The sequence below is a fragment of the Gavialis gangeticus genome, unplaced genomic scaffold (genome assembly GCF_001723915.1).
Source record: "Gavialis gangeticus isolate Ggan-Ray unplaced genomic scaffold, GavGan_comp1, whole genome shotgun sequence".
In the NCBI taxonomy this organism is placed as follows: domain Eukaryota; kingdom Metazoa; phylum Chordata; order Crocodylia; family Gavialidae; genus Gavialis; species Gavialis gangeticus.
In genome coordinates, this window is record NW_017729014.1 from 11,530,718 (window position 1) to 11,542,279 (window position 11,562).

An 11,562-nucleotide genomic window follows, 5' to 3' on the forward strand; every position below is an offset into this window, starting at 1 on the left:
GGAAGTGACGGGTCTTTTCCACCTGAGAACCAACAGAACAAACACCAACTCCAGGATGGTCCTTACCCTGACATATGCTCCCCCACTAGGATATGAGAGTACACAGCAGAAAGGGATTGCAATAGTGCCAGAAGGCCAAGTGTGGCCTCTGCTAAATACATCAAGACCCTGTGTTGAAGGTTATGCTCAGTGGCAGCAGTACCACCTCTGTATTCATCTGGAGGGAATCCATTTCTGGCCTGGACCTCTTGAGCGATCTCTCAATTTGAGGAGTGAAGAGTGGCTGCTGAGAGTCCCATGTCTCTCCCACCCTTTGCTCCTTCCCCCTCGAGTACCTCATGCAGCAGCTCCAGTTTCTCCAGTTCCCACTGGTGCTCTAAAATGAGGCTATCACCACGGGGCCTCCATCCGGCCAGGTTCTCTTCACCCCGTACATATGCTACAGATGTATCCAGGACTTTCCTCCTCCTCCTCTGCATCCCTGAAGAGTCAAGAAAAAAGTAGCATAGATGGGAGGGAACAATCTAGGACAGACTTCATGCACAGGGATCGACAGAGCACCTGTGCTCCCCCTGCTTGACTGGCCATAGATAAAGTAACCAAGATCACACCTGGGACAAGGCCTCCATAGATCTCTCCGTTCTGAAGGGCTGAGGGCATCAGTACCCATCATTTTAATTCAGCCTTCTGCACCAACCCAGAAATATTACCCCAATAACCCCAAGAACTGAAAACCCTCTTCAGTCCAAGGCAATAGTCATTTTTCTCCTCAGAGGCCTGATGTTTGATATTTTTCCAGTTACATCAATCAAAAGCCTTGCATTTCAACCAGCAAATTTACAAGCTCTCAAACTTGCTTCTTACAAAAAAGGCCTGTATCGGGGGATCAGAGGAATCTTTCTCCTAGCTCCCTCCCCTTTCCCACCCTTGTCTCAATTCCGCTGATTTGAAGGAGCTGGGCCTCAAATAGGGCTCTCCTTCCTTGATCCCCACAGCCAGCCTCTGTCACAGTTCACCTCTACAATTACGACAGTACCACCGCACTGCACACGACCTGCTTCTCTTAAAAAGAGGAAGATTTATTTCCTCTGTGCATGAAAAGTCATTACTTTCAAACTCTCCATCTGCCATAAAACCCACAGATGTTAACATTCCCCAGCTTGAATGAATGGGCTGTTACCACTGACCTGGACTTCCTGTATCTGCCATTTTGCACAAACTCAGCTCATAGATTCCGGTCACTCGATTGCTGTTTACAAAAAAGCCCACACAGGAAAAGCTAGTTACAATGAGAAATCAATCACAGTTGACACTCGTGTCTTTGAAGATGCTTGACACCGTCCTCATGATCTTCCCTGACTGCAAAGCTGAGGAGCAGCAGACAGCCTGGGCCCTAGAACAGACACTTCCACTGAGTTCTGCTTTTTCCTGTTTCCAGCACATTAGCCTTAGAAAACTGCCAATTAAGCAGATTTCAAATCTCAGACCAGCATTCTCCACATGCAAGCTGGAAAGCTTAAATATTCCTTTCTACAAGAACACCCTTTTGATTTTCAAAAGAAAATCCAGCTGTTTGAAGAGGCAAAGCTGGAGGCAGGCAGTTTGGGTGATCAGTTTGCCTCAACGTAAATCAGACCACCTAATTAAGGAAAGCTGTTTGCTGACCAAAAGAGCTGGGAACTGCAGTGAAGAGCCTTAGAAAAAAAACAGCTAGTATTTTCCTTCTTTGCTCTGGGTCCGAAACGTATCACGCTCTGATCCTATGAAACTTACGAGTCTGGCGATTTGGAGTAGCCACTGCCAAAGAGACTGCGCAGTGAGCGTGGTGGTGAGATCTTGGCATCTCGCGAGTAGAAGACCATACAGACATCCTTGGTGATGACGGCTGGCTGGATGCAGTGGTCAAGCTAGAGCATGAACATATGACTGTTTAAACTACGCAGCAAATCACATGTGTGCCTGTGCCCGCCTATATGCTTAAGCGTACGTGTTCTCTCTGTCAGTGGGGAAACTTCCTCATCAGGCTTTTTTAAAAACATGCTGCTAGCTTTCTAGGTGCATCCTCTGCATTTGTGACCATACTACAGGGAAAGATAGGTCTCCTGCACACAAAACCAAGAGCCAAGCCAATGCATGTAGCGATGAAGGTCCTTAAATAGAAACTTTCATGCTAGGATATCAACGGACTTTGCAAATACAGAGAAAGACTAGCAGAGGCAGAGAGGCTAACTGTATTGATGGGGGACAACACTGCTTTGATTTTATACCGTTAACCAGACATTACTGCAGAAAATGCTTCTATCTGGTCCCTAAGCTATAACCAGACAAGGGCTGAAGCAGGATCATTTCAGCAGATTCCAGCATTCAAAGGCAACTTGGTACAGCTGAGATGATAGCCAGAATGCCTGTTCCTTACTGTACTAGTTGTTTCCCTCCACCCAATTCCAAAACAGCTGCTATGGGGCACAGCGTACACTCACCTCCAGGTATGCTGACAGGGTCATATAAATCTTCTCTCCATATGGTGTCACGCGATTGAGGAGGAGAGAGTTGTGCAGGGAACTATCCCAAACAGCCTCAAAACGATAGAAAGTCCTGAAGAAAACACAACAGCAGCTCAATAGGAAAAGCGTCTCTGTACCCCTGCTGCAAGTCAGTGCACAGGGCCTCTTCCTGAACACCATCAGCGGGTATATGTTTGTGATTACCAAAGGTTGGTTAGGCAAGGACCACCTGGAGCAAAGCCCCAGCTCTTCACCAAAACTGGAAGGAGGTCCAGGTCTTCTCCACCCCCTTTGCAGAAAGCACCCAGGATTATTCATCTATATCTAAACTCCTGGAGTTAGTTGTGCCTTCATCTGTGAGGAAGAAGTCTACTCTAAAAGTAAGCAAAACGCTGAGAGGCTACAGAAGAGAATTAAAAGCCCTATCAAGCCATAAAGGAGCGGGGATAAAAGGGGAGTGCATAAATAGACTGAACTCTTCCTGAGTGCCTAGGATGCAATTCCAGCTTCAACACACAAGCAAGGATCCTTTTCCATAACCAGCACCCTTGGCCTAAAGCACGTTGTGGGCTTAGCAGATAGATATCCCCAGCTAAGTGGAGTGTTGACCCAACTCTCAAGCCACAACAGAGATGCTGTCTGCACTAAGCTACACAACAGGGTAGTAGTTTCTGCAGGCGAGCACAAACATCCAAAAGCATGGCCAGCCTTTTATTTAAGCTAAAAGCATTTCTTTTCCTGCAACCCACCTGCAAGCTGGTCCCAAATACCCAGCTCCAACCTCACTCTGAGGCACACCGTTGCTGACCCACTGCAGGCTGAACTAAGAAATCCTTTCAGCTGGCCCCGTGGAAGCAGGCAAGAGCTCCCAACAACTTGTTCGCCACTCTGGGCAGAGGGCAAGTGCAGTTTTAAAGCCAGACACCTTAGTGAGTGGGAGGGAACTGAAGCCTCAATGCCCAGGTCTGCCATCTAGGTCACTCTCTCAGGTCTCCAAACTGGACACCAGATGCTTCCGGCTTCCCAGCAGGCAGAGATTTATTTCACCAAGCTCCCTTTCAGAGAAGGACCTTTACACTAACATTCTCCCTTCCTAAATTACTATGGGATATTGTAGCCACATTACACTGGGCTATTATAGCCTGCACTCCCTGGGGCACACAAAGGCTCCCCCCACCACCACCACTTAATTCTCTGTCATCCCTGTGTATGGCCCCTTCTCCCCTGCTCCCCAGTGTCAACCAGCCCACTCTAGTCCACAGTGGACAGCTGGCACAAGGAAACACTTGACATGCATTGAGGGCCCACCGTGTTCCTTTCTACAGCCAGCTGGATTGCTAAGAGCTCCCATGCCAGTTCCCAGAAGTGAGAGAAAAGAAACCAAACAGAGGCAGAAACTACAGAAGGAAACAAAGAAACGGGCAAAAGAGCAGAGGCGATGAGTAAGATCCTGCAAGACACCCGAGAGGCAAGGACGCTGATCTTAACCATGGCATCCCATGCATTTCCTCTCCTCCAGATGACCTGTAGGTCAGAGTTAATCAGGGATACAGTAAGCTGTGGGTCACACTTTCAGCCTAGCCAATTAATACTGCTCAACACCATCAATTTGCCTCAAAGTAAATAATTTGGTTGTCCTGCCTTAACTGAAGACAGACAACTCAAACCCTTGCCCCTGCTGTTACAGAGGAGCAGGCCTTGAAGGCCAACCAAGCAGGAACTCAAGGGGAACTGCAATGTAAGACCTCACCCTTAGGAGGCTGAAGAGCTTGCTTTCTGCCTGTCATTCTCTAACCCGCTGCTGAATTGCATGAACTGAAAACCCTTCCCCTTCCCAAATTTCAACCATTTATCACATTTTTGTTCTAAGTGAGACTTTTAACCTTCAGCTACAACAGCTCTGCAGAGTTGGAGGGCTGCTCCGGGTGATCTGAATCAAGTTCACAGTGGATCTCCAGACCCATATTCGACCTCTCCTATCACTTACTTCAGCTGAAAGTGCTCCACAGTCATTGCTGAGCTCAACGCGCTGCACAGCCAGGATCTTCAACACTCGGTTACTTTGCAGTTCCCTAAGGTTTGATGCCCTAGTACCAAACAGTGCCCATACTAATGCAGTCAGGCAGCATGCAGAAATCAGTGCTCTGAACAGCCAGTGCCTTGTCCCAGAGGAGGATTTCAGTGCTACAGTATAGACCCCAAGGGTGTCTCTGTCTGGGAAAGGTGAATTTTAATGATCACAAGAGGCAGCTGTGACACTAGTAGAAGTGAGCACAGTGTGGAGAAGTACCGCGTGAGCTCTGCTCACATAGCCCAGCTCAGTACCTCTCATTGTGCAGCTCAAATACTCCTCTAGAACCCCACCTGAATAGGGACAGTCAAGGCTAAACTCCATTTGTCCTTGCATGAAAGTGAGGACTTGGCTTGAGATCACCTGAACCTCTCAGGCTGAAGGAACAAATGGAACCTGGGTCTCCAGACAGGACCAACAAATGCACCAAACCCTGCCCAGGTTTTGCACCCTCTGCTGCTGAACTGGACTTCCCACAGCAGGGACAGAGGCAGTGCCTGGAGAGACTCATCCTACTCCAGTGAAGTGAGGCATTGCGAGTGAATTCATCAGGAAAGCATGATGGCCAAGTGAGGTTTACCTTTAGACAGCCACTGTACTTGTGTGTTTGTCACAAGGGGGGAGAACACACACAACCCTGCCTCATCCAAACCAAACCTTTCTAGAACAGATATGGAAGGAGACAGACAAAAGCTAAATGTGAGCAAACCTCTTGAAAGTTCAACACAGGAGGTGACGCCTGCAAAGGAATGGGAGCGTTGAACAAGGCAAAGTAAGAGGGAAGTAAGGAACAGCTCTGGGAATCCAGCGCTGAGGGACGGCTGAGTTTTTAAGTGAATGTTAGTGTTAAAAGGTGACACAGCGACAGCACTGGAAAACGAGAACTTCAGCCAAACCAGTGGAGGACAGGCAGCAACAGCACAAGTTGCCTGACATTGCTTAAGGCTGCTTGGCTGCAACCAGGAGATGCCTTTTTAAATGTAAAAGGCAAGTCCACCCTGTGTGGTTTTTGAATGCTCAGCTTCTCTGCTCACAGGCAGACTGTTAATTATCAACAACAGTGCTAATTCTGGGGTCCAGCTCCAACCTAGTACTGGCCACCCAAACAGCCTATCTAATAGTTGCAGCTGCATTCACGACAAGCCCGGGCGGATTTGAACCAACCAGCGATTGAGCCACATGATTCATGCCCTGGGACTTTTAAATGCAGCCAAGTATTCTTAAAAAGCTGTTAGACACTAAATGCTAGCCATGGCTGTCTAGGGTGGGAAAAAGGAGGAAAAGGCAGGAGAGTTAGATGTACAGGGAAATTCCTGCTGACTCCTGTAGAAGATCAAGGAATGACTGAGGAATTTGTTTCTGTTGAAGGTGAAGGAAATTTGCCTTCACATGCGTTCAGCTACTGAACTGTATGTACATGGATAATTCCTGATGTATGAGGGAGGAGGAAATGCACTCCCAGACAGGGCGAGAGGTTTGCTGACAAAATCCGCTAAAAGGGAAATGGCAGCAACACAAGCGAGACATAAAGCATTCTACTCCATAAGAACCTTTATGTGCAAAGGAAGCAAACAAAAAATACCTAGGCATATCCTTATCAAGAAAGAGCCTGTAAAAACATAGAAAGAGCTTTCGTTAGTGCAACCAAAAGCAGAACAGAGAAGCAACAGCTGAGAGGAGCAAACAAGCAGACCAAAAACAGCAACCAGAAAACACATCAGCAGACGATGAACGAACAGAACAGATATCCCTGACTATGACAGAGATTCCTCTCTGCCACCCACCCCCTTATCCAGCAATCAAACCCTGGCAATCTGGTGTATCAGCTTCATTTCAGTCACCCCCGTCCCACCTCCAAGAAGCTTTCCTGACAGAGATAATGAAGAAATTTCCTTGCAACTAGGGAGCAATAGGGATATGCATTTCCTACTTCAAAATTCATTGAGATCTGACTGGAGAGCAGCAAGTAGCTTCCCACAGTCTGGTTACAGAGTGATCAGTGCCAAGATGTTAAAAATAAAAAAGCACCACCCCCCTCCACCCTATCAAATGGGTTCCACATCTCTCCCTTTCTGAACCATAAAGGAATTTTAATTGCATTTCCCCATCTCTCCTCCAATCACTGCCACCCCTTCAAGCTCCACTGTGTTGTAGGCTTTGCAAGGATGTGTGCTTGCAGTCATGGTCACTTCTTCTTTTCTATTTATCTGAACTTAACAGGAACATTTAGATGCTTATTCTTTATCGGAGATCACTTGAGTGTTGGGCAGCAGATATCCACGTTTAGCTACCCAGCCACACTCAGCAGTGCCTGCAGTTCTACGGTACCCTCTGAATACCCTACAAAGCAATGGATCTCTCTATGCCATTTTTTCCTACCTATTTTCCTCTTCTTTTGCAGGGGGGCATTCATTCTCTTCAATCCAGAAATTCTCCAAAATTTTAGATTTACCTTCAACTTGTAAGAAATAAGACATGGGGCCTAATGGTCATAATGTTACCTGCTATAAAAACAGAGGGGGCAGCACCCTGTACTGCAGACAGCAGTCGTGACTCCAAGTTTAATATTAGAGCAGCATCCTCAAGTCCAAGTCTGTAGCTGAGGAGACAGGAGCTATTGCGTGGAACGCCCACTAGTATTCAAAAGTCTGTGAGGAGATGGGCTGAAAAGCATTTCTCCCCTCAGTTTTGAGGATAATCTGCTCTTTGAGGGAGGTTCCTGCTCTGCACCCAATTTACAAGCTGGGCAGACAGAAATCCGGTGAACGAGGTCAAGTGACTCAGTTGATGTCAGAGAGGGGAGAAGCCCGGCCCTCGTTGCAGAATTCTGCCTCAACAGCCCTTTGTTGCAGATAATGAAGCACAGGACTACCAGGGACATGAAATCACGTCAATAATGTGCTCTCCTTAGGAGACATCCTCAGCCCAGCCCCTCAAGAGACAGGTTTCTCACAGCGAAGAACAATCACTTGCCGCCAACACTCCTTTATCGTTTAGACGACACTGCGGCAACACTTGCTTTGATCCCACACTGGATGCAACAAGGAAGACGGCAGGTCACTGCAGCCTTTGGAACAGCGCTGACATGCCGCTTGATTCTAATGCACAGGTCCTTCACAGGACCCCACTTGTTTGAATCTGCGTAAATCCTCCTCCCTTCCTGCGACTCACTGGGATGATAAAAGATGCACGCTAAGAGGCTGGGTTTCTATGAGCAGGGCTGATACTTTAACACAGTGGAGGCCAACCTTTTTTTGGCAGCTGTCCCCCAAAGTAAGCCCCACATCCTCCCCAAACGCCACTCCAAACCCCTTCCCCTACCCAATCTGCTGCTCTGCTTTCTGCTCCCTTCCCAATCCGCTCCTCTGTTTTCCACTCCCTGCACTACCCGCGCTGCCTTCCCCTTCTCTGATCTGCTGTGTGCCACACACAAAGGGTGCCTGTGCCACAAGTGGCACTTATGTTGCAGGTTGGCCACCCCTGGTTAACAAAAAAGCCTTTTCTGGATCCCTGACTGCACGTCCAAGGACAACAATCCCCACTCTGGGATTGTCCTCGTACTTTACTGCTCTGTCTTAAATCTCAATTACTATTTCAACCTCCTGGAAAAACTGTTGAGGCTCCTTTGAAGCTTCCCCTTCCCTCCTCCTCTCATAGTACTTACAAATGGAAAGAAGTCACCCAGCTGCAGTACAAGGAAGTCCCCAGTGTCCGACACTGGTCTAGGCAGATCTCTAACAGGTGACACTAAAGGTTAATACCCATTGTTCACCTGTGTGCATTACATCTACAGGCCTAGAAGTCCACACTGAAGCACTGTCATCCCTTCCAGCCTCCCAACACCTTCCCAAGCAGTGCTGCAAAACCGAGGCCTGTAAGGTTCTGAACCAGAAGGACTCCTTACACCCACTTCCTCAGCCTACCTGTTGGAGCTGTGAGATGACTTAAGGTACTTTGCAGAGATGATGTTCAGAGACAGAATGGCATCCACAGCAGCTTCATCTACCTCTGCTTTGTTTCTGATGCGCCCTGAAGAAAAAAAAAAAAATCATGCATCTTCTGATTAAACAGAAACTGGAAGGCACAAGAGAAATTGCCGTTTCTCAAGTGTTATTTTATATCCTGGGTATTTAGACAGGTAGTTCTAATTAGCAGTTCAAAACCACATATTTTTCTTTTGGTGCCCTTTCAAAAGTACTGCACTTCTGCTCTATAATTTGTGAGAGCGACAGAGGAAATAACCGGAAAGAAAAATCCTCATTTTTTTTATGCTTGCCTTCCTCACACAGTATCACACAACCAAGAAGTACTCACCAACTACCAGCTCTCGCACATCTTTCCAGTGCAGCTCATTGCCTTTTTCATGAATTATGGTGACTGTGATCCTTCGCTGGATTCCCTGGTGAGATTGAAAAAGCACAAAATTGAGAGGGGAAAAAAAAACCCACAAGACTCTCCAACCCTTTAAGTCAAGCTCATTTAGCAAGCACAGAGTTTACAAACATTCAAGTCTTGCCTGTCAACAGTCTCACAAAGGTAAAGAAGTATTTGTGCTCTCCTTGGTGATGAATACACTTCATGCAGAAAGAACCTGTTTGCAGATCAAAGAGCAGCACCTATGCTCCTCTCGCTTCATCCTAAGAGCGATTTTGCACTCCAAATGCCCCCAGAATGGCCTCCCCTCCACTCCCAGGAAAGGTACAAGTACCTCATGGGGAAACAGCAGCCAGCTACCCAAATCTTAAGGAAAAAGGCAGCATGTGCGATGCTCTGAATTTTGAGACCAGATTCCAGCAAACCCAACTTTCTACAAGCAAGCTGACACATAGGCATTCCATAACAGAAGAAATCCCTACTACTTATAACCAGACAAGTCACTTTGGAAGTTTACAGGCAGACTCCAGGATTGAGGGGTAGGCAAGGGGCAGTTTTAATTAGAGTGGCTCTGAGCGCCACTCTAATTAAGGCGCCCAGAGCATCTCATGTATCTGTATCAGCACCACCATGCTTCAAAATGATGGCAAGGGCGATTTATCTAAAGCTTGTTCAATGAGCTTTCAATAAAAGTGCCCCCACCACCATTTTCAAGCATGGGGCCACTGATACATGAGACATTGTAGACTGCTGGAGCGTGGTAGTTGCCATGCTCCAACACACTTGATTAATCAAGTCTGCTCCACTGTGCTGGAATTACAGTGTGTCAGAGCAGCCTCCCTGCTTGTGTACAGGCAAGGCACTCTTTATGCTAACTGGAGTTCTCCGACAGGTGTTGTCCACATATGTTCCACTGTGGACAGGAGCACTTTTTCTCCAAGTCTTCAGATTAACTTGGCATTTCTCTGTGCCCTCGTACTAAGGTCTTAAAGGACAGCATGAGCCCAATCACTGCTCAATTCCTTTGCCTTTAGGAAATCCAGGCGTAACAAGGACCCCAAAGGAGGAGGAAAAACGGCAGGTCAGGGGTAGATATGAACATCACTGCTCAAAGAATTCCAGTTTTGCAAGGTAAATAACTTCTCCCGTGTGCTTGTCCACTAGCAGTTACACAAGGTGAAGAACCACATGTGCTGCGCCTGCTTAAAAGACCGCACTACAGCCTTGGCAAAAGCAGCAGCAAACCCTCAGCGCTTCACTTGGAAATAGTGCTCAGTTAGAATATGGACTTAACACAAGGTGCTGTCCCCTAAAAGGCAACACAGTCAAAGAAGCTGCTTAAATATCACCGGGGGAGGTCCTAATTAGAGAAAACTCAACACAAACCCTAATACAGTCCCATACCCACACCAGGATAATCTCAGCATCAATAGGGCTCGGCTTTCTTTTGTCAATCAATGCTACAAAGAGTCTTTGAGAAACGCTGAAGAGCTTGGCCCTTTGCAAAGTAAAAGATATGACCATACAAATATCTATCCCCTGTACACAAAGAGCTTGGCATGCCAATTGGCACCCCCAGCCTAGGCATGTACCTGGTGAAGCAGGAATGTCCCCTGGCAAGGTAGGCCTCCAGTGTGATCAACGATAGCAGGGATGTATCTGAGGGAAGCACAGGAATGAACATCCTAGATTAAAGGTGGTCTTTACAGAGCAGGCAGCAGGACACTAGATAAGGCACCTCTGACAGAACACACCGGTGTTACAATACCCTGACAAATGAGGCTCCTTCTGCTAACTCACAATCAGCCTCTATTCAACATGGACTTCTCCATGTACAGTGGCATCCTGCAGGAAAAGCTCTTTGTAAAGCACTGAGGATGAGGTCAGTGCAGTTCCTCTGAGGGGAACTCTCCTGCTCTGTAGCATGGTTGAGCTCAGTGCAAAACCTGCTGGACTGAGCTCTGGAGAGTGAAATCTCTGGGCATTCGAACAGCAGATGCCCTGGGTTTGTTGTAGCAGCACAAGCATCCCCTGCACACTACTCAGCCCATGTGTCTAGCCTAATTTAGAGAAACAATTTTGAGGACTGTGAAGGAAGGCTATTCTCCACACTTCCAGTCCTTGGCCTCTCTGGTCAGGCTGCCAAAAGTGAGGACAGTTAGTATCAGTTGCACTGATGGCCCCCTCCACTTATAACTGGAGCAAGACCAGTTTCAGACAAGCCAACACAACCTCCAGGTGACAACAGCCAAGAACAACTGACCTGGACTAAGCAGAACCCAAACTGCAGGGATCTGCACTCCCACAGGCCACTATCCCAAATGTGATTAAAAATGGACTCACTCTCCCGTTGGCTCCAGCTCGCTGATCTCAAACCACACAAGGAGGTCATACTTGCTCACGCTCTGGCCCAGGCTCGTTTTGCTCATCGTATTAAGCTTTGTGGCTGGCACTTAAAGAATACAAACACTGTTCTCACACACTGCACAGGTAAAATGAGTCATACAACACTTTAGTTCTGCAATATCATCAGCGCGCAGCAAAGTCAGAAAAACCTCTAAATGTGTGCGTGTGTGGGGGGGGGGGGCAGGTGTCACACAATCGACTCACCTG

General features: G+C 47.4%; 1 protein-coding gene across 6 annotated transcripts in view; it reads right to left on the reverse strand.

Moving 5' to 3' along the window:
• Positions 1–11,562, reverse strand: part of KIF1B (kinesin family member 1B) — a 216,206-nt gene that overhangs the window by 10,981 nt on the left and 193,663 nt on the right. For all 6 annotated transcript variants that reach the window (XM_019511759.1, XM_019511758.1, XM_019511755.1 and 3 more), the window contains 8 exons: positions 11,293–11,401; positions 10,542–10,608; positions 8,890–8,974; positions 8,499–8,604; positions 2,481–2,595; positions 1,774–1,907; positions 1,188–1,249; positions 336–481 (listed from right to left, as the gene is read on the reverse strand). In XM_019511759.1, coding sequence (XP_019367304.1) covers positions 336–481; positions 1,188–1,249; positions 1,774–1,907; positions 2,481–2,595; positions 8,499–8,604; positions 8,890–8,974; positions 10,542–10,608; positions 11,293–11,401 — 824 coding nt within the window. The remainder of the gene's footprint in view (positions 1–335; positions 482–1,187; positions 1,250–1,773; positions 1,908–2,480; positions 2,596–8,498; positions 8,605–8,889; positions 8,975–10,541; positions 10,609–11,292; positions 11,402–11,562) is intronic.